We start from the raw sequence: 24,711 nt of genomic DNA, 5'->3' as shown, positions 1-24,711 counted from the left end.
GCAAAGAATGAAAAATCTTTTAATTCAACTAAGTGGGTTAAAAAGAGGAAAGTCGATTCACCCTTCCTAACCTGATTGTAACAAGACACATGCACATTGCCATCTTTGGTACAGCTTTGGATTAGAGACAATGACATTTTAGTTAAAGAATTATTGGAAAAATTGTGGTATGTTCATTATTGCACTATTTAACATGACGGCTTTGGTTCTGACGGCAGAAATGTTGGGGCCACTGGGGGATTTCAAATCAAACAGATTTCAGAAGGGCTTTGACAGCTGAAGCTTTTAAATATCTTCCATCTTGTATATTATTAGAATATCATTTGCATAATGCTTTACTGAATAACTGTCTCCTGATTTATTTTCGTCCTGGTGTCTTTCATGATCAAGTCAGATGAAAGCCAGCCCTGCTGTTCCCAGAGATATTTATCACATTCACAAAGAAGAACCAGGGATGAAAAATATGCAAAGAGACTAGTTTTGCCAGATGGATGTCACATCCCACAGGCTGAAGTGTTAAAGAATCATAGCTACAGAATATTTAGCCTTGTAGGCAATAAGATATACAGCCCAGAATCTCTTACACACTGCTTTAGATACCCTATAAGTTTGCCAATAATTAGAGGACCTCATGGCAGAGATTTTTAAAAATAAAAATTACATATACTGTATTGACAATTTCAAATAAGATTAAAAATATTGGGAATACAGGCTGGAGATTCTTTGTTAGGACAGTTTGAACTGAGGTTCTGATTCAAATTATTAAATAACTTTTTTTCATACGCTAACAGACCTGCACCAAGAACATGCATGGGAGCTTTCTGGTCAGAAGTTGATGAAATCAATTTTCTAAGCTATTGAGGAGATTTGGAGGTTTCAATAGAAATTGATGAACCCTAATGTACTTTTCCAGCAATGTTCTATTTTATTTCCTGCAAAGCTCTATTGAGATACTTACTGTGTTTTTGCTTTCAACATATATTGGACCTCACGATCATTGTTGTTCTCTAAAAGTCTCAACATGAATATATTTGCAAGTGCCTGACCCTGGTCCTCCAGTTCTTGGACCCGGAGGAGACCTCGGAGTGCATAGTCAAACACTTCATATCTGTCACCACTACAGAGAAAATAACATCACTGTTAGGAACCACAATGAAATATCTTGGGAAGAATTTCAACCGGATTTCTGGGTTAAAACAAGTCTAGACCTGTTAGTATGAGCCAATGCTATTCTGTCCCTGTGTAACGTGATTTAGAGGCCTGAACAATGTTGCATCATTTGATATTTCATGGTCAACTAGATATCCTTCCTCGAGAACTACTAGATATACTTTCTGGTGAATTTCCTACTTGCTGGAATGCAGGAAAGAAAAAAAAGTATCTTTTAGCTTTGTTTCTGCCCTAATATTTTACAAGATCAATGAGGAAGTTCAAACATTGATGGCAATCAGAGTGTGTAAACTGCATTTATTATAAGGATAATATTTTTAATGTTACTCTTGTGTCTGTGGTCATAAGACAAAGGCTGTTTGCATTGAGGAAGGGAGAGTTCTCCATTTTCAGAAAACCTCAGTCAGGACTCTCAGATCAAATATTGAACTGCTAGATGCAGAATGAAGCTGCCTTGCAAAAGAAAATATACAGCAAGACTACCATCCACTGTCCTGCATTACTGCCTTTTTATTTCACATACTAGCTACGCTGTGATCTCTGAGTGAAATTGGTAGTTAACGATGAAGTCAGAATTGTTTGTTGACTTGTACGTAAGGCCAATTTAATTAGGAACTGGACTGAGAGTATCCAAAACTCATCTCATATGACACTGTTACAACTATCAGGCAGAGGAGACTTTAACTGAACCCATGAGGTGAATGGCCAGTGTCAGAATCATTGAACATCCACCTTCCTAGTAAAAGCATTTCTACTGAATCTATCCAAAAAAACCTTGCAAACAAACCATTTTATACTTACATATATATCTTTGTGTCAATATATTTCAGATACCTATTCCTTCAGAAACTAGAAATACTTGATGATGAAGTAGCCAAAAATCAGATTTCAAAATGTTCAAACATGAAGCAATACTCTTGGACAAAAGCTTGTTCAGGAAGTTCACCTCTTATAGCAAGTACATTTCCTAAAGCTATCTATGTATATATAATTGTACAATAATTCAAATTGATGCCGTCCACAAAGCCAATATTTCTGATGCATTTGCAAGGACTCACTAGGAATGTTTCTTGGTTATTAGGAAAAGGTCATTGAACAGAATCAGGTAGACTGGCTTGAATAATTTCTTCTTCCTAAAGGTTCGTGTTGCTTTCTGTCCTGACATTTGCTCCAATTCACCTTCCTTCAGTAGCCACCGAGATTGGGAGATGATTGGTACAGCCTGGGGAGACAACAGGTTTTGGTTAAATGCAAATTTTGGTAATAATAAAAGAAATGGTCTATTGATCTCATTATGATCAGGAGTACTTACTATAAACATAGAAAATAGGAGCAGAATTAGATTATCAGCCCTTCCACCATTCATAGCTTATCATCCAACTCTGTACTCTGTTCCCTCATTCTCTGCCCTATTCTTTGCTCTTTTTAGCCCTAAGAACTGTGCTAAACTCCTGTTTGAAAACTTTCAATATTTTGTGCTCAACCACTTTCTATGGCAGAGAGTTCTATAGGCTCAAAAGTCTCTGGGTGAAAAATTTCTCCTCATCTCAGTTCTAAATGAACTATCCTGTATTCTTAGACTATGCCCCATGTTCTGGACTCCCTGGTTATCAGGAACAGTCTTCCCATGATTACCCTATCTAGTCCTATTGCAATTCATAGGTTTCTATGAGATCTCTGCAGATTCTTATAAACTTCAGTGAATAAAGTCCTAAGCGATCAGTCTCTTTCCTTATGGCATTCTGCCACCCCAGCAATCAGACTAGTAAACATTTATTGCATTCCCTCCATATCATCCTTCCTCAGATAAAGAGACCAAAACTACACATAACATTTCACATGTAGCCTCACCAAGGCCCTGTACATTTACAGCAGAACATCCCCGCTTCTGTACCCAAATTCTTTCACTATAAAGGCCAACACACCATTTGCTTTTTTCACTGCCTGCTGCATGGCGCATGCTTACGTTCAGTGACTGGTGTACGAAGACTCCCAGGTCTCCTTGCACCCCTCCCTTTCCCAATCTATTGAGGCAATAATTTTTCTTCCTAGTTTGCCACCAAAGTGAAAAAGCCTATATTTATCCACATTATACTTCATCTATCATTCATTTGCCCACTCCCTAAATGTATCCAAAACACACTGAACATGATAGATTATCTGCAAACCATTGTCCCACACTAATCTGTCTTGTTATAACTAGAGAATTCCATTAACATACATTTTATATTGCCCCTTTTATAGAGAACAAAGAAGAATTTTGTCTCCATTTTATGTACAATTTTAATTTGTTTATTCTTTCAATACACTCATTGCACTCTGTTCTGAAGATTATGTACACTGGCTTACTGATCAAGACATATTCAATCTTTTTATCAACAAGAGACTATTTCCCATTCATACCTTGACTTTAAAATCCAGTTTCTTCTCAAAGCTGATCAGCTGCTCAGTTCTGCCCATTTTTTTCACACGTTCACTACATTCTTTGATAACCTTGAACAAGAAGAAATTTCTACTAACAACAGATAGATTTTTTTAAATTAATACATCTTCTTTGGGCTGTGTTTAAAAAATACCAAGTAAATGTTTGCTGTCGTTTGGTTTAATTTGTGAACGTGTAGAAAAATATTTATAATGGAGCTATCAATATTAAAATGCTAAACTTGACTTGGAAAATATCACCACCAGTACCGGAGATTAACAATCTGTGTGAGGTTTATAGTTGCTGCCATCTCAGTTTCTTAAGATGGAATTTTCTGGCTGGCCCAGTAAGAACTGGTCCTCCAATGTAATTCAAATATGTCAGTGGCAGCATCATAGACAATATGTAAAATTAAGCAGAGTTGTTTCCCAAATTGTATGTGTATTCTCAAATTTGTGTAGAATGAGTAAAGCATTCTAGAAATGTGTTGTGAAGTATATCTTTAGCTCATTTCTACCATTTCTTTTGTGGAAAGTGAAGACAATGGGACTTGGACAAGTTTTTTCTTGATTTCTTTGTTCCACTGTATACGATATGGCTTTAAGTCTCATTCTGCACCAACAGTGATTAAGCTATTAAACAAGGGATTCGTGTGTTGTGACTTAACCAATCTCCTGCCTGAGCATTTAAAGTGTCAGCCAACAGGTTTGCCAGACGTGTTTGTCACCCAAGCAAGCTCAGTACCTGCTAAAATTTGCATTAAAGATATTGCTGGAAAAGACACATTGGCAAGTCAGAGTCAACCTGCTGTGTTTAAAATTTAAGCAAAGCTTAGCAGTCATCATTAACTGGTGCAATCTCCATGGCAACATTTTCTACTGATTCCTGATGAAGGGCTTATGCCTAAAATATCAATTCTCCAGCTCCTCGGATGCTGCCAGACCGGCTGTGCTTTTCCAACACCACACTCTTTGACTCTGATCTGCAGCATCTGCAGTCCTCAATTTCTCCTAACATTTTCTACTAGTTAGAATTAATTTACTAACTAATCAACACTTTATTCTAATACAAGATTTAAAGGGACCTAAAGGGCAACTTTCTCACACAGAGGGTGGTGCATGTATGGAATGAGCTGCCAGGGGAAGTGGTGGAGGCTGGAACAATTACAACATTTAAAAGGCATCAGGATAATAATATGAATTGGAAGGATTTGGAGGGATATGGGGCAAGTGCTAGAAAATGGAAGGAGATTGATTTAGGATATTGGATTGGCATGGACAGGTTGGATCAAAGGGTCTATTTCCGTGCTATGCATCTCTATGACTCCAGAATATTAATATTCAGTTATTACTTTGATAATTCTTGCAAATTATCCAAATGAGTGCAAGATGAGAAGCTTCAACAATATATGACTTTTTTCAGCATCACTCAATTTCTGAACTATTTAATGACTACTATAGATATAATCCATCTTTTACAGGTCATCAATCTTCCTATTTTCCTATGCGGCCATTTATATTTAAGGATTGTATCTCTGTAAATTTATCGATGACTCTTCAAGTATTGTTTGCATATAATTTTCTGTGCCCTCTCATTCTTTTCTTGGACCTTTTCCCCATTCCTCATGCCCAGGAGCTTTCAGCATGAAACTGAAATATGGGAAGGAAGCCTCCAAATTATAACCAAAGCTGACTGTATAAAATCAGACAGGTTAACAAATTATTGCTGAGGGATTCCAAAAATGGCCTGATTGAAAGTCTATCAATATACTGCATATTGTCACAGTCTTTTGTTGTATATTAGTGTATCACAATAGTATATGTACATTCCTTAATACACAGAATCATAGAAAATAGGAGCAGCAGTAGGCCATTCAGCCCATCAAGCCTCCTCCATAATTTATCATACCCAAGGCTAATCTTCTATCTCGATGCCATACTCCTGCTGTCCTCTCATACCTTTTGACATGTTTAACCTCTGGAAATATATCTATTTGTTTCATAATTATATTCTGTGACTTAGCTTCCACCACCTTCTGCAGTTGCAAATTCATTGGTTCACCACCTTCTAAGCAAAGAAATTTCTATTAAACCCAATCCAAACTGTCAGACCACATACTCGGAGAACACGGACCCCTTGTTCTCTATATCTCTGTCCAGAGGATATATCATCCCTGCATACAATCTGTTAGAATGTTTTATGTTTCAAGAAGATGGCCTCTCATTATTCTAAACTCCAGTGACTACAGGCCCAGTTCACCCAGTTCCTCTCCATACAACAAATCTGTCATCCCAGAAATTAGTCTGGTGAACCCTTGCTACACTCTCTCGATGGCAAGTACACCTCTTCACAGGTAACGACAGCAAAACTGCACACAATGTTTCAGGTGTGGTCTCACCAAGTTCAATACATTTCTTTGCACCTGGACTGAAACCTTCTTGCAATGAAGGCCAACATTTCATTTGCCTTCCTACCTGCTTGCTGCATCTGCTTACTTGCTTTGATATGTAAGGACACCAAGGTCTTTGCATACATCAACATTTCCCATCTATCACCATTTAAATAATATTCTGCCATTTTATTTTCCTAAGTGGGCAATCTCACATTGCATCTGCTGCACATTTGCCCACTCACTCAACATGTCTAAATCACCTTATGAATCTGTTACATACTCTTTGTCACTCACAATCCCACCTAGTTTTCCATCATCAGAAAACTTTAAACCTTACAGTTGATTCCCTCAACTAAATTGTTAATACCATATTTACTCTATGATTTGGAGATGCCGGTGTTGGACTGGGGTGTACAAAGTTAAAAATCACACAACACCAGGTTATAGTCCAACAGCTTTAATTGGAAGCACACTAGCTTTCAGAGCGACGTTCCTTCACCTGATGAAGGAGCATCACTCCAAAAGCTAGTGTGCTTTCAATTAAACCTGTTGGACCATAACCTGGTGTTGTGTGATTTATATTTACTCCAGTAATAGTCAATCTCATGTAAAAGTCAACCTTTTATTTTTGGCCAAAAAATCTCAAACTTTCCATATAATCCCATGTAAACGTCAACCCTGGTTCTTCACAGTTAACAGATTAACATTTATGAGTAAGTCTGCCGATCAACCCGCTCCACTCTGGGCCTTCCAGTTTGCTGGCCATTGCAGTCCGCTCCAGGTCTTCAGAAGTACTATAATTCGTTGTGCTTTTGTTCTTTATTTGTTAGAGATCAATTGGACTTCTGCTAATGATACGGCGTTAAATTTAATGAGCATGAATTTCAGCCCCTTAACAGTAGTATCTATGTAATAGTCAACCCCATAAATTTAACCTTAGAAAGTAGTCAAAAATTTTGATTATTACTGAGTATATATGGTATATTTTGTAAACTGCTAAAGCCCAAGCACGGATTCATGTGGTACCAAAACTCATCACTGCCTTCCACTCTGATAATGACCCATTTACTCTTATTTCCTGGCTGCTAACCAATTCTCAATGCATGCCAGTATATTATCACCAATCCCTTGTGCTTTGGTTCAATGTTGGACTTTACTAAAAACTTTCAGGAAATTGAAGTATCTCACTTCTGCTTGTCCCCCCTATCGATTCAACTAAATATACCCTTACAAAGTCACTATGTGTTTATCAAACACCATTTCCTTTTCATAAATTAGTATTAACTTTGTGTGATCCTTTTGGCATTTTCTCAGTATCTTGTTAATACACATAATAGACTCCAACATTTCCTCCACTGCACAGATGTCCACTCCATCCTGACTTGGAAATATATTGCCTTCGCTATCACTGGGTCAAAATCCTGGGACTCCCTGCTCCACCCTACCCCACCATAGCATTGTGGGTCAGTCAACCCACAGCAGGTGGACTGCAGTGGTTCAAGAGGCAGCTCAGCACCACCTTCTCAAGGGCAACTAGGGATGGGCAATAAATGCTGGCCAGCCAGTGATACTCACATCCACACAATGAATAAAAGGAAATGTCAGGTTAATCTGTCTGTAACACTAAGTTTTCTCTCTCCCCCCTTTTTTAAATAGAGGGTCTACACTTGACACCCTCCAGGACTCTTCCTGAATCTATAGAATTTTGGAAGATGACAACCAATGAATGAATTATTTCCATGGTCCACCCCTTTTAGTAAAGTGGGATGTCCTCGGGATTTATTAGCTTTGTTTCCCATTAATTTCTCCAGCATTTATTTTTTCACTTCCCAGCATTTGGTGAAATACCTTCATTCTTGCTTCCCTAGCATTTCTAAGGAATTATTGCATCTTCTTCTGTGAAGACAGATATTGTTTTTGATTGCAGTGTAATTTCCTTCTCTTACTTTTATCTGTGCTAATCTGTTTTTTTAACATACATATAGAATGTAAAAGTTGAGAATTTTAAATCCTTGCATAGGAGGCATAGCAAAAATGCATGATAAAAGGAATGGAAAGAGAAGGGCTGTATTCCATATAAATAAAAAGCAGAAACAATGCACAATGGGTGGCCAAGTTGATGCTGTATAGTTGTCCAAAGTCAAAACATTGGCAAAATGTCAGAAAGGAATAAAAATAGGCAAAGGGAATGTTGCTCTTGTACCTTTTCAAGTTCTTTATGTGCCTTCACAGCTGTGCTTTCTCTCTTTGACTCTTCTTCTGCTGTTTTCAAGATATTCTGTGGACAGAATTGAATTGAAAGTCTTAATTCACATAGCAGGGATCTCTTATAAATATAAGCTACAGTCATTTGGTTGCCTTGTATTTTACTTAACCCGAAGTCACTTTGATTATCAGGTCTCTGTGAGAGTGATGAGCCAGGAAAAACTAACTAAAGAATCCTCATATCAGCCTTGCATTCTAGGGGAACTGATTACCTCACAACACAGCATGGTACCTACCATGAAAGACTGAGATTACTTCAAGCAAAATTTGTAATGTAATGTGATTGTGGAGTGAACTGAGAATCAAATTTTGGCTGTTTAAGTGCATGATCTCAATTACATAACAAATAAAAACATTGCAATTTATTCTGTGGCTTGGCACATTTCAAAATGTGATACAATGAGTGGAATTTCCCCACTCCCAAATGACGCGGGAAATTGTAAGTCAATTGGCAAAATTGGAAAAATGGAGTTTTTGTCAGAAAAAAACAAAACACTTTCTGCAGGCCTCCGTGTGGTCCAGTAATCTCCAACAACCCAGGGCATGCTCCATGGGTGGTGAATGCCTGCCATCTGCTGTCCATGGGCGTGGCATCAGACATGTGCCAGCCTCATGGCTTCATCACAATAAATCTTCAAATCAGTTAGAATACTTTTCACCGTGTTAATGCTGTACTTTGGAATTCACTGACTCCTTTCAGTGCAATAATGTTGCCAGGCCATCTCTGGTCAGGCATCAGGACAAGGTGCATTTCAGGACTCAGGGCTTGCTCTCTGAGCTTACTCAGCTCACTCACTGTGTGCCTACTTAGATGCTCACAGTATTTCTGCTTTGCCTTGCCTTTTTGCTATCTCATTCAGAACTACAGGCTCATGGTACTTTGGTCAGGCCTTATCATTTAGTGCAGACACAAAACCAGAGAATCTCACGTTTGCCAGAGCTGAACAGTTGAGTGGGTGGACATGTTGCCAATCGGCACCATGCTATGTCAACGTCGCAGCTGCACTGTGTGCCAGCAGCATACATGGCAAACACCTTGAATATGTTTCAATCAAATAACCATGTTGAAGTCACTGGTTGGTTCACCGAGCTGGTTGATTTTCTTGCAAATATTTCGTCTCCCTTCTGGGTGACATCTTTAGTGCTGTATAGCCTCCAGATGAAGTCCTTGAAGGACACCAGTTCAACTGGGATGGTGTCATGATACTGGGACCGGCTAAATAAAACCAAGCTGGGTAATTCCTGGAGGTCTGGTATTCATCCTTGGTTCCATAAACAAACAAGTTGAAATAGACCCCATCTATAGACTACTACAATGCAAAACCAGAAGTAGAATCACCTGTCACAACAGACAGAATTCGGGGCAGATCCCAACAACAGTGTTTCATCCAGAAGCTAAACAGCACTGAAGGGACACAAAATGTTTGTAAGAAAATCAACCAGCTCAGCAAACCGGCCAACAACATCTACCACAACCCGAGCTACAGATCTTCATTAAAACCTGAAATAGCCATTTCCCAAAAGGACTAAGGAGGGTGGTCTTCAGTGAAGTCAAGAGGGTGTGTCATCAGCCAGAGCACCCCACTACAGTCAAGCAAGGGCCTGGTCCAAATCAGTTCAGGGGCTTGAACAAGTTCATTCAGTTGTTTGAGTCATTCAGGACCAGGACTTCTATCTCATTATAGTTTGAGGAAAAGGCCATCATCAGTCCTGCAGGTTTAGTGCAATCAGTCCGGGCAGTTGCACTAAGTCAGTTTGGGGGTGCTGCTGAGTTGAAGTTAGTGGTCAAGCCATTCGTCATTCAAGGGTGTCGGTCCAAGTCAGTCGGGGTGGGCCACAGATAGTCCTGGGGTTCTGTTCACTGAAAGTCTGCAGGGTTTAACAACATCTGCTGCTGTGCTGGTGAAATCAGAACAGTTAATTGTGAGGACTGCTGGATGTGGAGGGGAACACTCTACATACAAGTGTGGAAGATGATACAGCATTGGAGGGCACTGATTACTATAAAATAAGTGGTATGTCATTGACTATCAACAACAGTCTGGCTTCATGAGGGTGGGAGGGCACTTCATCATGATGTTTGGTGTAATGGGACTGAAGCCTATAAGGTAAAGTGGAGAGATGAGATGGAGAGTATGTAGAAGCCCAAACCTGATGGAGTCAACAGGGAGCACCCCACCACAATTTCAATCTCCTACTGCATTTCTTTTAGATTCCCTACAGTGTAGCAACAGGCCCTTCGGCCCAACAAGTCCATATCGACCCTCCGAAGAGTAACCCACCCAGACCCATTCCCCTACCCTATATTTATCCCTGACTAGTGCACCTAACACTATGGGCAATTTAGCATAGCCAATTCACCTAAATTGCATACCTTTGGATTGTGACAGGGAATAGGAGCACCCAGGCATGCAGACACGGGGAGAATATGCAAACTCCACACAGAGAGAGGCCAAGGCAGGAATCAAACCTGGGTCCCTGGCACTGTGAGGCAGCAGCGCTAACCACTGAGCCACCGTACTGCCCTTAAATGTACAACATAGCTTGTGCACAAGCAATGGAATAGGGTTTATCATGTCAAGGACCTCCTTGTTAGAGCCTTCCATGTCCCATTGTATGGAGGACAATGCTAACTTGTCATATGCCTGCAATGCAAGTACTTGCATTACTGTTTTGTGGCTGATATTCCCACACACAAGTTGATTGGAACCACGACCACTGGCCACTAGTCACAGTAAAGGTTAACATTGCTGCGTTAGTCGTGTTACAAATGCATAGAAAATCTGAGTAAGAACAGATGCTTCAGTAAGCCCAGGACCAGCAGCTGCTGAACAGTCCCCATGTAAAAAAGTCATTGCAGGTCCCCTCAGGATGTAAAGGAGGTACAAGAAGCCATTTCTCCAGGCACAGCATTACCAGGATACTGCAACAGAACTCACCTACTTAAAATGGACCTGTGATGCCAAGAAATGGCTGACCATTCAATCCCTATAGCCATCAAGCTGACATAGACTTGTAGACTTATACAACATGGAAACAGACCCTTCAGTTCAACTCGTCCATGCTGACCAGATAACCGAATTAAATCTAGTCCCATTTGCCAGCATTTGGCTTATATCTATCTAAACCCTTCCTATTCATATACCTATCCTGATGCATTTAAAATGTTGTAATTGTACCAGCCTCCACCACTTCCTGTGGCATCTCATTCCATTCACATACCACCCTCTGAGTGAAACGTGTCCCTTTTAAATCTTTGCCCTCTTGACTTAACCCTATGCCCTCTAGTCTTGGACTATGCTACCCTGGGGAAAAGACCTTGTCTATTTACCCTATCCGTGAACCTCATGATTTTATAAACCTGTACAAGGTCACCCTTCATGCTCCAGGAAAAATAGTCCCAATCTATTCAGCCTCTCCCTATAGCTCAAACCCTTCAACCCTGGAAACATTCTTGTAAATCTTTCCTCTCATTTATTTTTTATGGCTGTTTTCAAGGATCCATTGGGAACCTGTGTGCAATCTCTCAATCCTTAACTCACAAACGTATCAAAGCTGATCAGTGATAGAGCACTCAACTACATCTCATTTCTCTATGACGAGGTCAGTGTTTCAACCCAGACAGTAGGCCTTGTCAACATAGCTGGCTTTCACCAGTAGCAGGATGTTATAGAATAGAAGCATGTTGTGTTGAGAGTGCCATATCATAACATGGCCTACTTCATCCATAGAAATTGTTTCCTTTTGCTCAATCTACCAGTCATCTGTGACCATTGCAGCCAGTAGTCTTAGTCAGGTACCTTGGAAACTGCCATGTTGATTACAGCCATGATAACTCTCAGGCTCCTGTTTCACTTCAAAGAGCTGGATTCCTTTCAAGGATTGTTACTGGGGCACAAGAGTTACCTAGGAGAAAGCGAGGACTGCAGATGCTGGAGATCAGAGCTGAAAAATGTGTTGCTGGAAAAGCGCAGCAGGTCAGACAGCATCCAAGAAGCAGGGGAATCAATGTTTTGGGCATAAGCCCTTCTTCAGGAAACAAGAGTTACCGTTTGCAACCCTTATGTAAGCTCTGAGTGAAATCAAGCATAAATACAATACAATGCATTCTTCAACCTGGGCCATGATGGAGCAGAGGATGGGCCTTCTGAAAATGAAATTCCAATGCTTGGATCAGTATGGAGGGGCTTTGCAGTACAGTCCAGCTAGAGTATGCTCAATCTATGCTCTGCTTTACACAACTGGAGCAGCCCAAAGGGATATGATGGCTCTATAGAGCTGGGAGAGTGACAGCAGTGTTCTGAGGAGGAAGATGAGGACATTGAGCAGAAGGAACATCAAGGTCACCATGACAGATTGATGCAATATCAGGCTGAAAAAGGAGACAAGACTTAATTGACGTCCACACCCAGTGGATGGGATACTGGGTGCTGTGATAAATTTGTTGTTGTTTCAAAGGCAATCAAGCTCTGATTAGTCCCAGAAACAAATGCAAGATTTTTGTTTGTTCTTTCTTCCGTACTCCATAGGTTAAACAACTGTTTGACGGCTTTATAACATGCCCTGCTTCCACATTCAGCAAAGACAAAATGTTCTGCTATGATAGCCATTAGGGAAAGGGTTCAGTAGAAACATTAGTAGACTAGATGCTAAAGCTGGATAGCCTCTGCAGCTTCTTTCTTGTAGCTGCATTTACAATAACAGTAGATCAGAGAGTTGCTGATTTAAACTGCTAATGTGTTAATGAATGTCATATTCTACTGACAACAAAATGTTATTGTGTCACCTATGACCTCTTCGAAGCTTTTCTATTTTTTTCTTCCCACTACACAGACAGTAAATGGTTGTTGCTGGCTGGAACTGTTTGACCTAATGTACAGCTGTGCATAAAAATTGGAAGCAGCAAAGGAAAACCCAAAAAAAACCTGACAGTGGCAACAACATCTGCTGCTGGTAAGTACAAGATATTGCAAAGCCAACATCACAAAGACATGTTGCACTCACAATGAGGTGAGTAGCGTCGAATTATGTGATGGATTTCACTAAACCTCTTGGAGGCAAAGCCTCTGTGAAACCCTCTGTGATACTTACATACATCCTTACAGTGTGGAAACAGGCGCTTCGACCCAACAAGTCCACACCGACCCGCCGAAGCGCAATCCACCCAGACCCATTCCCCTACATTTACCCCTTCAAATTACATTCTTAAACTTGATCTTAGCAAATCTAGCTCATATCTCTTGAGACCTGTCACCCAAACAAAATACCTCAAGCAACATATTGTCCATATCTTATGACTCATGAAGTTGCAACTGGAAAAGAAAATTCCAACGAACAAGTTCAAGATAAACATCACCCACATTATTGAGTAATTTTTGGAGTGCTCAATAAGGCTGTGAAATAAACTGGAATTCCATTTAACTGGTTAGTATGGTGACATTGAGATACTTGACACAGCTCAGCAATTTGGTGTAAAGTGTTATTGATGTACCACAAGATACACACACAATGATGTTCATTGCATGAAATAATAATCATTACACAAATGGATGTTGAAACAGTCTCCTGAAAATTATAGCTAGCCTGATATTCAAAGTGATCTCAGGTAGTTACCTGTACCAGGAGTTTCAGTCGCGTTATCCTTTGAAAAGGCAGGATAAGAAATGAAGGAAATGGCAGTCCTCTACATTTGGGATCTTTCTCGAGTTCAGCCATAACGTTACGGAACTGGAGATTATTTTCCCTTTGAGAAATAAAAGACCACTGTTTAAGGCAAAAGTTCTTCACAAGAGTTCTTAACAATTACCTAAAATTGCTCATCAATATCAGTAGACTTCAGTTAAGGTTATCCCTGTTTAATATTGCTTGACTTTATTATTGTTCAATTAATGGAGCCTGTAACCTCATCAAGTATCAGGAAATTCACTTTTTCCCATTAACATCTCCCTATCTCCACTGTCTGATTTGCGTCCTCACTCCAATCCAATCCAATGCTGGAATTCCAATGTGAGAGTGGGAATTTTGGAGATAGGTAACACCAGCAATAGCAGCTTTGGTCATCATCCCAATAAGGAGCAATATGTGAATCAAGAATTTGAACTTCTTTGTGAGTGAGCAGAAGATATACAAAATATTTGGAATTGTTCCCTGTAATATCACTGACATCTATTTCATACCCCTACCTTTCTGCAAAGTCATAAAGGATGGAATTACAAACAGGGCACCCTATTCAGCCTCAGAAGTAGCTTTGACTCGGTGGCAATTCTCTCACACCTGGTCTGCAGAACAATTAAAGCCTCTGTGATCTTAGGCAGATACAGAACAAATAGGAATCAGGAATCTGAGCACTGTCCAGTGTTTGCAGCTAGAAACAAGTGTGCGCAGATCATATAAAAATGGCTACCACTGGGAAAACAGGGGAGTTAGGACTGTGACTAATGGAACTAGGTATTGCGAAATGGCTGTTTGTAGTACGAAAGTCGAACTCCCATCTCTCACATCAAAGCAATAAGGTGCTGTTTCTGAGGGATGGAGGTGATTTCTGTTGGATACATTTCTTGTGTTAGAATTCTCACCAATAAAACCACCAGAACAGGAGGTCATTTTCTCCTTCAATTTACTTCCCTGGATCTCAAGTTTTTGAAAGTGCAAGCAGGATATACCTATCCCGTAAGTGAAAAGTTACATTTTTCTTCTATATTTTTAAATGCATCTTAGTTCAAAACACAGTTGTTTATTTTATGTTAGTTTAAAAGCTATTATTAGAAACATAATATATTTCAACTTACAGATTATAATACCTTATTTCCCTGAAGAGGGAGGGTCTGCAAAACTTATCTCCAGCTTTAACATTGATTACTATGGGAACACACAATTCATTTAAAGTCATTTCACTTAAAGTAGTGAGTTTCAGGAATGGAACTACAACTTTAAGTGAGTGCTGTGATAGTTACTCAATGATCATCGTTGGTACTTTATAGTATTTGCCACTTCTCCCAGTGTTGTATGTACCAGTTCTCTACCACCATACTGAGTAAAGGTTGTCTGAGGTAGTTCACTGCCACCAAGCCTCATTTCACTTTGCCTTGTCTTAGACCTAATGGTTAGTTGTAGAGGACACATCACCATAGAGTATCTACAGAAGAGACATTCTCATTAAATACCAAGGTTTATTGCATGCTAGCAGTCAGTACAACTACATTTGGTCAGTCATAATTACTAGGACCCTGGGGAGCTGGGCAGATACATCTGCTCATGTCGTAAACAAGAGTAGTATTTCTTATTTGCAACACTAATAACAGTAATATGGATGGAGCCAACTTAACATGAACATTATCCCCTCAGAACTATTACTTTGTTAACCCCACCATCGCTGCCACCCTGGCCAATCCCCTATTGTTAACCTGTTATGCATACAAGGCAACTCATCACACCTTCTCAAGGACAATTAGGGATGGGCAAAAAATGGCAACCCAGCTAGTGACACCCACAGCCTATGAATTAATTTAAAAAATTGTGTATGCAACTATTTTGTATCTACCACTATGTTATCTCCCTCCCAAGTCTCTGACTTCATAAATGTGGGCAGTCTGGACATGTCACTCTTTTCTCAGAATACACTCTCTTTAGGGTTGGGAAGAATGGCATTTCTCCTGCTTGAGGAAGGCTATCCATGGTTCAGGTCTGTGGATCATTTCTCCACTGGAGGATATTTTATCTCTTGTACATCATTTCTGGAGGATGATGTAGATATTGTCAGTCAATTAACTGATCTGGATGATCCTTGAATCTCCTCAATTTGTTTTTAGGAAGTATGGTGTTCTGTTGAAAAAGCACTTTCTTTCTTATAGCATTCTGGATTTTGGGATCAGGCAATTACTTTTAAATTGATAGAGGTGGCTTTATTTTATTCCAGTATGTTGGATGTGCAAATCAGGTAACTTCTTCCTGTTGATAGTGGTCCTGAACTGTGGACATTGATTCAATTGATTCCAAGTCCCAAATGCTTCATTTCTCTTGAGTTATTGATCTGGCTGGATGTTTTCAGTTGTTAGTTGTGGTTGTTTGTCTGGTGAAGTAATATTTTAGAGACTCTTATTCATGTTTCTGAAAGATTGCTGCTCACACTGTACCATCTCGGTCACTGGCATTGACCTCTCTGTTTTAGAAGAAAGAAGATTGAATGTTTCCATAAGTGCTATGAAGTCAGTGACTTTCTCTATATCGATAATGTTAAACAACAGTCTTATACCAAGATAATTGAGTGCACTTCATTCTTTCTTCTGTCTGGGTTCTGCCATGAAGGTGGAAAGTCCAATGAAGTCTTCTACAGGTAGCCACTTGAATGGTTGCCAATAACAGTATTGTTCCTGGATCAGTGTTTTGACAGCTGTTTGATTCTGGAGCAGTTGTTGTCTGGAGGTTGTTAATCTCTTCTGATGAAGTTAAGGTAAAGACATGTGCAGGCTTCAAAGTCAAATTGGCTGATGGGAGACAATGAACACATTTTCAACTCTCACACATGTTGTGTTACAGAGTAACCTGTAGCTTTCTTACATTTCTACTTCACCTCTGTTATGGTAGTTTCATCTCTACAGGCTATAGTGTCTGCTTCTGCATCCACCTGCATAACAGGTCTAATAGAACACCAATATTTGCTCCTGTATCAAGCATAAAATCAACAGGACGTCCAGTGACGTAGACATGTTCTACCGTTTCTGAGTCATCTGGATCAGCTCATTTCCTCGGGCATATTCTTCAATGAAGGTATTTCACCAAATGCTGGTATTGTTTCTAACAATGATGGGTGTTCTACCATGTAGATCCTTTATGTCTGGGACCATCATCCACTCTGTTGTTCTGAAACTGTTACAGAGGACATGCAGAAATAGGATGGTGATCTATGGTTTTACAAATATAACATTTCTCAGTGATGCTGGATATTATTTATACCTGTGAGGCAATGCAGCCACTGGTTCTTAGATTCAGATGTTTGGCTTGTCCTCTGTGAAAGTTTTTCATATGTCTCTTCAGACTGTCCACATCTTATAATGTGAACAGATTTTGTTTCCATCTTGAGATAGTGTTGTCCGTCCTCTCAGGAATTATCTATGAGTCTTTCTGATTCCAGCACAATTTGAACAGTTTTCTCCAAAGTTAAATCTTCCTTGAATTTTGACAAACTTTCATCAGGTGTTCTAAGAACAAGTTTTCTTTTCTTATAAATTCTGCTTTCAAAGCTGTATATTCACATATTTCCATTAATCTGCAGAGGCCCTTAATTAAATTGTCAACAGAATCTTCTGATGAAACTCACTTGTTCATGAATTTATTTGATCTTAAATTCTTGTAATTATCAAATTGCTTTTAAGAGTTTAGGAGCTTTTAATCTCTGTCATTTAAAAGTATCTGTCATTTCTGATGTTTTGCCTGTTACTAACATCAGGAATCAAACTCGCTGAAATAAAGTATTAATGTGCTCAGCTTCAGTCTCAGAATTCAATTTTGAGGCAATGCTGTACTTTAATATCTGTCACATTCATGAAGTTCAATCTTATGTTCTGCATAGTGATTCTCTGACTTTCAATCTGCTAGGGAATATTATACCCATTCCTATTTTTTTCTCAATTAGATGATTAACCTGATTACTGTCAAGATATTTCGATGTTGCTTTAAACTTACTATTCTTGTATTCACCGATTCTGTTTTAAATTGAAAGACTGTAGAGATTGCTAGATTCTGTACCACAGCAATGTTGTCATATTTCCTTTATATACCAGGGTTTTTAACCCTGTGTTTCTGTAATGCAGTATTGTATTCCTCAGTAGAGATTTAAATTGTATTGCCAGCTGTTCTGCAGTTATCTAAGGGTGCCAAGTTTTTAAAAATCTATACCTTTGTAGTGCGGAGTAGTTGTCCCACATGAATCAGGGTTTTCAGGCTTGCTAATGGTTAAAATGATAGCTACCCACTTCTTTTCAGGGTTTCCCATGATCTGCAACTAAAATTGAGTTTTTCTGTTTCTTATCTGGTAAAATGGATACTTCCCTGCCTTTCACTGTGTAATACAAATGCCACTTTTCTCTTCACAAATTTAATAAAGATGTCTGGCTGCAGCATTTTTAAATCTTGCTACTAAAATTCCAACTTAATTACTGAATCCCAGTGCTTTCAAATCCTTAATTGATCTCAATGTTACTTCTTCCACTAGACTCTTAATAGATTTCTTTCAATATGCTTGTTTTCCACTTAAATAAATCTGAAAGCTTTCCTGATTCCATAACATCTTTCCTGGCCATTTCACTGCTTTTTGCACTGTACTTTGTGCAGATTAATAACAACACTTTTGTTATGAGAAGTGAGAACTGTCTTTCACACTCTTTAGCCTTCACTTTTTCATTAAACCCATTCCTTTTCTCTTTGAAGATCTCTGACATTATCTCTTGGAACTCTCAGTTGCTCCTTAAAGAGCCTCCATTGCTCAGGCCTCATTACTGACTTGCTGCCCTTAATCGAGCCCAGACTCTTGTCTCTGAGGCTTCTTACCGGCTTTTGAATTAAGTTTTGCTTTTTGAGGGCTGAGTTTGTCTTTTTGCAGATTTCATGGCAGGTGCTGTCTCTTCCTCTTTATAATCGTGCTTTAGCTGCTGACTGGATGTCTATGTCTTCTCAAAGTGGTAATACTCATAAAGTAGTAAACTCACTTCTTTCTAATTTTGTTTTATTCTATTTTTTAGCGTCCTGGTAGAAATCAGATCCACACCACGGCAATCATGTCTTGTTTTCCCAGATAAAAACTTTTGGCACCTTGTGATATTCGTCATCACTGCCAGTATATTGTACTGGGTAAGGATTGATTGAGATAGTTCACGACCACCAATCCTTTTTGGTTCCAAGACATAATAGCCCTACCAAAACTAAAGTCAGGAGCTGGGCAAAGGCTTTCCACTCAGTGGATTCATATCCAGTACAAAGGAAGATGGCTGTTGTTGGTCAATCTTTTTAGCCCAAAATGTTATTGCAGGAGTCTCACAGCGCAGTATCCTAGATCTAACCATCTCCATCCAGTCCTTTGTTCATGATCTTCTCCTTTCGTAAGAACAGAAATGAAGCTGTTCATTGATGATTTCATTCAAAATTCCTCAGATGTTGGTATACAGCAAGACTTGCACAATAAACGTTGGCCTAGCCAGCAGTGTCCACATTCCATGAATGAGAAAACAAACATTTGAGTTTGAACTGATAAGTGGCAAGTAACAATTGTGCCAAGCAATAACCATCTCCAACGAGACAGAATCTAACCACCACTTCTTGATATTTAGTTACGTTATTGTTGCTGAACCACCACTGTTGGTTGTAATCAGTGACCAGAAACTAGGGCTAAGGATCAGACATACATAAACAATGTTTACAAGAGCCGGTCAGAGATTGGCAATTTTGTGGGAAGTGATTTAGATCCTGACTTCCCAAAGCCTTTTCACAGTCAACAACATTCTAGGAAGGATGTTGAAGCTTTGGAAAGGGTTCAGAGGAGATTTACTAGGATGTTGCCTGGTATAGAGGGAAGGTCTTATGAGGAAAGGCTGAGGGATTTGAGGCTGTTTTCGTTAGAGAGAAGAAGGTTGAGAGGTGACTTAATTGTGACATATAAAATAAACAGAGGGTTAGATATGGTGACAGTGAGAGCCTTTTTCCTTGGATGGTGATGGCTAACATGAGAGGTCATAGTTTTAAATTGAGGGATGATAGGTATAGGACAGATGTCAGAGATAGTTTCTTTACTCAGAGAGTAGTAAGGGTGTGGAATGCCCTGCCTCCAACAGTAGTAGACTTGCCAACTTTATGGGCATTTTAATGCTCATTGGATAAACATATGGATGAAAATAGAATAGTGTAGGTTAGATGGCCTTCAGATTGGTTCCACAGGTTGTTGCAACATCGAGGGCTGAAGGCATTACTGCCCTGTAATGTTCTATGTTCTCTGTTCTAAGGCAAAAGTCATGAGTATATAGTTTACTGAAACAAAAGCAGAGAGTTCTGGAAAAGTACCGCAGGTCTGTCAGAAAACAGAGTTAACATTTCAAGTCAGAACACTGATGAACATGTAATCAAAACATTAGTTCTGTTTTCTCTTGACAGATATTGCCAGACGCGCTGTGCTTCTCCAGCACTTGGTTTTGCTTTACATTTTCAGTATCTGGAGTTCTTTATTTTAATTTTTGTATGTAGTTTACTCTCTACTTGTCTGGATAAGTTCAGATCCAATAACTTTCATGAACCACAACACCATCCATGACAAATCAGACGCCTTGATTAATATCAAATGGGCTACCTTAAACCTTCACGCCCTATAGCAATGGCATACCATGGTTTCAGCATTTACCATCTAAAAACTGCATTTCAGGAACTCAAAACACATTCAACACCATGACCCAAATTCAGAATCTCCATAGAAGAACTGGACTGCAAGCACTTGGACCACCATTATCTGCAAGATCCCCACGGAATCAACACTTGAAACGGTGGCTCAGTGGTTAGCACTGCTGCCTGACAGTGCCAGGGACCGAAGTTCAATTCCACCCTTGGGTGACTTTGTGGAGTTTGCACATTCTCCCTGCCTCTGCGTGGGTTTCCTACAGGTCGTCCAGTTACTTCGCACAGTTCAAAGATGTGGAGGTTAGGTGGATTGGCCATGCTAAGTTGCCAGTAGTGACCAGGGATGTGCAGGCTAAGTGAATTAGCCGTGGGAAATGCAGGGTTTTAGGTAGGTAGGTGGGCCTGGGTGGAATACTCTTAGAGGGTCGGCATGGACATGATGGGCTGAATGGGCAGCCTTGAAACTATAACTATTCTATGATAATTCTATGAAAATATATTGTCATTCCTTTATCCTTACTGTGTCAAAATCCTGAAACTCTCTTATCAAAAATGAACAAGCTATTTCAAGTAGGCAGCTCACAGTTACTTTTCTCAACAATCTGAGATAGGCAATAAATATTGGTGCTGTCAACAACATTAATGTCCCAACAATAAAAAAATTTAAAATATTTAAAGGAAATGGAAATGTACACACTCTAAGAAGCACCATCAATACTCTCACAAATTATGCATTCTTCGCGAGGTGCAACAGGAATGTGAAATATGGTTCAAAAAATCCAACAAAATAAGGGGAATAAAGTACTGCAGATGCTGGAAATTTGAAGTAAAAACAGAAAATGTTGGAAACATTCAGCAGATCTGTTTGTACCTATCAAAGAAAAGAAAGACTTGTATTTATATCACACAACATAATCTCCAAACATCTTAAATGCCTTACAGTTGAACAGTCTCATAGTGTAGTCACTGCTTTAATTGCAGGAAGTATATCAGTCTACTTGCACAATGCTAGCTCCCACAAACAGAAAATGTGATAGTGACTAGACATATTTTTTTCTCGTCATCATGTTGATTGAGGGATGAACATTGGCAAGGGAGAATTCCCCTCTCTGAAATAGTGCCATGGGATCTTTTATATCTGCCTCAGATGGCAGAGGGTCTTCAGTTCAGTATCGCATCCACAAGACAGCACCTCCAACTCTCTCAGCACAGCAGTGGAGTATCAGCATTGTATTTTGTGCTCAAATCCTAGCGTGGGTTTTGAACACAGAATGTTATCATTTAGAGGCAAGTGTACTACCAAATGCACTACAGATAACATCCACAAAGAGAGGAAGGACGATTTAATGCTTTAGATCTTATTACTTTTTGTTCAGAGTCATCATACCTGAAATGTCAACCCTACCTTTGTCTCTTCACAGATGCTGATGGACCATTTGAGTGTTTAGAAAAGCAGGTTTCTTCAAAATTTACCCACTCGATGTTACCACATCGCTAACACCAGTACATTTTATGAATCAAGGTGAGACCCAGCTTCTATTATTAGGTTCAGTTTTACAATTACCCAAGCATGTGATAGGCAAACATGCACACACTGTAACAAGGATGGTTTTACCGTCCTGGTCAGAAATGCTAATGAAACATACATTGCTCGTCGGTAGGCAGCCTCTTGATAGCTCTGGTTTGTCACATACGGAATGTAGACATTGAAGTGGTTAACAGTATGTTCATACACAATGTCACAGACATCTGAGATAACAATGTCTTCTTCTATGCGGTGTTCCAGGTCCCGAAAGAATCTGAAAGTAAAAGTTATGTACACATTACTGCTACTGATTGATAAAATGATCAGTGTAGTCTGTTAAGACTCATAAAGGGAGAAACTGAATGTTTACAGGTACTTGTCGGTTTTATTTTGTTCTAATATGTGATACTTCAGAACAGCAGGATGGAGAAGCCTGTCAACAAACAGTTTACATAGAATTTTTTTCTGCAGTCACACCTGCTACAAGTATGCAAAATACAAAAATAAAACAAAATGCAGACACCAGTAAGATTACAGATCTAAACTGAAACAGAAAGGCTATGGATACTGGAAGTCCGAAACAAAAACAGAAATTGCTGGAGAAGCTCAGCATGTCTGGAACCATCTGTGGAGAGAAAAGAGTTAGCGTTGAATGCAGTGGCCCTTTATCAGAATGTTCTGAAGCAGGGCTACTGGACCTGAAATGTTAACTCTGTTTTCTCTCCATGGATGCTAGCAGACTCCTCTGAATTCCACCAGCAATATTTGTTCTGTTTCCGATTTCAGATTTAGTTCTCTTTACATAAGGACTCATTGAGCTCTTTTCATGACCTCAGAACATCCCAAAGTGCTCTACAAGCAATTAAATGTTTTTAAGTGTAGTCATTATTGGGAATGTTGCAGACACTGAAACTAATTTATGCACAGCAATCTCCCACCAGCAGCATTGTGATAATCACCAGATAATCCGTTTCAGTGACAGATTAATATTAGACATGACAGGGAGAGCTTCTTTGCTTCACTTTGACATTGTTTGAAAATTAAACAGGATTAACTATTTAAAAAATCAATCCAAGCACAATGAAAGATTTCCAAAAGGTGAAATCATGATACTTTTTCAAGGTGCAACAATTATCTACAGTTTTATGCACATTCTTTTGCTTACCTTTCACTGGCTGCTTTGATGTCTAGGATGTTGGAGAAAATGTGATGCTTTTCAATAGGACTGAGTGCTTCACTAAGCTGTTCAGATTTCATGAAGTGGAAAACTAGGATCTCCAGACTCTTGTAATAAGAAGCTTCAGAGGTGACTAGTTCAAACATTGCCTGAAGAAAAATGTTCAATAATAAAATTCACACTTCAATATCCTTAAAGCATTTGAGATTTATATGTATGTCACATGAATCTTTAGCATGCCTCAACCCCTCCTTTTAATGCTTCGACCTTGCACTCATTTACTGACTTCAAAAATACTTGTTATGACACGGGGTAAACTCTCCCACTTAATTTAAAACCAGCAACACAGAAAAGATTTATCTCTTGCAGTAATCTGTATGTATTTGAGTGGGCAAGAACTATGTAAAGTAAAAATTAAAACCTTTATTTCTTAAAGAGTAACAGAGAATAATTAACTAACCACTATTTACAATTTCTTTCTCTAACCTATCTTTTACCTTCCCTTCCATAATAATAGTCCAATAAAACTCCCAATTAAGATTTCCAAAACAACACTTCTTATCTCAAAACCAGGCTGCTATAGATTCTTGTCTTCAGATCTTCCTGTGTCTTCTTTTCTCCTTGTTAGGAATTTCTGTGTCACAGATTATTGATCGAAAGGGTACTTTTAAGAGAGTTATTTTTAAGCCATCTGTTACGTGCTAGGACTTGGCAGTTCTCATCTCAATCGTTCAGTTTTCCCCCAGTCTTATGAGCATCAGATTGTTTCATTGGCTTTTAAGATTGTCAATATACTCAATTCAAACTTGATTGGAAATTGTTTTTTTTTGAGGGTATAATTTAAACTGATTGGCTGAATTCGAATTTGTTTTTGTCTCCAGGCAACGAACTAATCGAGTTTTTTTGACCCAGCGTTACAATGTTGCCTTATTGAAAACCCTTGGTGCATGCCTGGAAGTTCTGCTGCTTTTAACTTTCTGAAAGTAAACCCACATCTTCACAACACCTCCCCCCTTAAGAAAAAATGAATCATCATGAGACTGGCTCCAATGTAATGAGGGGTACATTGGCTTCGAAGAAATCAGTTGTATTAGGGGATTCTGTAGTCAGAGGTACAAACAGAAGTTTCTGAGGCCAGCAGTTAAAAAGCAGAATGGTGTGTTGCTTCCCTTGTGCCAGGATTAAAGGTGTCTCAGATAGGGTGCAGAATGTTCTCATGGAGGAGAGGGGCCAGCAAGAGGTCATTGTCCACATTGGAACCAATGATATAGGAAGGGAAAAGGTTGAGATTCTGAAGGGAGATTACAAAGAGTTAGGCAGAAATTTAAAAAGGAGGTCCTCAAGGGTTGTAATATCTGGATTACTCTCAGTGCTACGAGCTAGTG

The 24,711-nt window shown here is 39.3% G+C and overlaps 1 protein-coding gene across 1 annotated transcript in view; it reads right to left on the bottom strand.

Moving 5' to 3' along the window:
- The window catches only part of ngef (neuronal guanine nucleotide exchange factor), a 77,268-nt gene that overhangs the window by 15,737 nt on the left and 36,820 nt on the right, over positions 1 to 24,711 (bottom strand). The window contains exons 6-12 of the mRNA XM_060833933.1: positions 23,315 to 23,475; positions 22,271 to 22,423; positions 13,863 to 13,992; positions 8,188 to 8,262; positions 3,574 to 3,663; positions 2,229 to 2,392; positions 959 to 1,117 (exon numbers count right to left, since the gene is read on the bottom strand). Coding sequence (XP_060689916.1) covers positions 959 to 1,117; positions 2,229 to 2,392; positions 3,574 to 3,663; positions 8,188 to 8,262; positions 13,863 to 13,992; positions 22,271 to 22,423; positions 23,315 to 23,475 — 932 coding nt within the window. The remainder of the gene's footprint in view (positions 1 to 958; positions 1,118 to 2,228; positions 2,393 to 3,573; positions 3,664 to 8,187; positions 8,263 to 13,862; positions 13,993 to 22,270; positions 22,424 to 23,314; positions 23,476 to 24,711) is intronic.

Source organism: Hemiscyllium ocellatum, chromosome 13 (assembly GCF_020745735.1).
Source record: "Hemiscyllium ocellatum isolate sHemOce1 chromosome 13, sHemOce1.pat.X.cur, whole genome shotgun sequence".
NCBI lineage: Eukaryota > Metazoa > Chordata > Chondrichthyes > Orectolobiformes > Hemiscylliidae > Hemiscyllium > Hemiscyllium ocellatum.
Note: the sequence above shows the minus strand (reverse complement) of the source record. Positions and strands in the feature narration are given on the sequence as shown.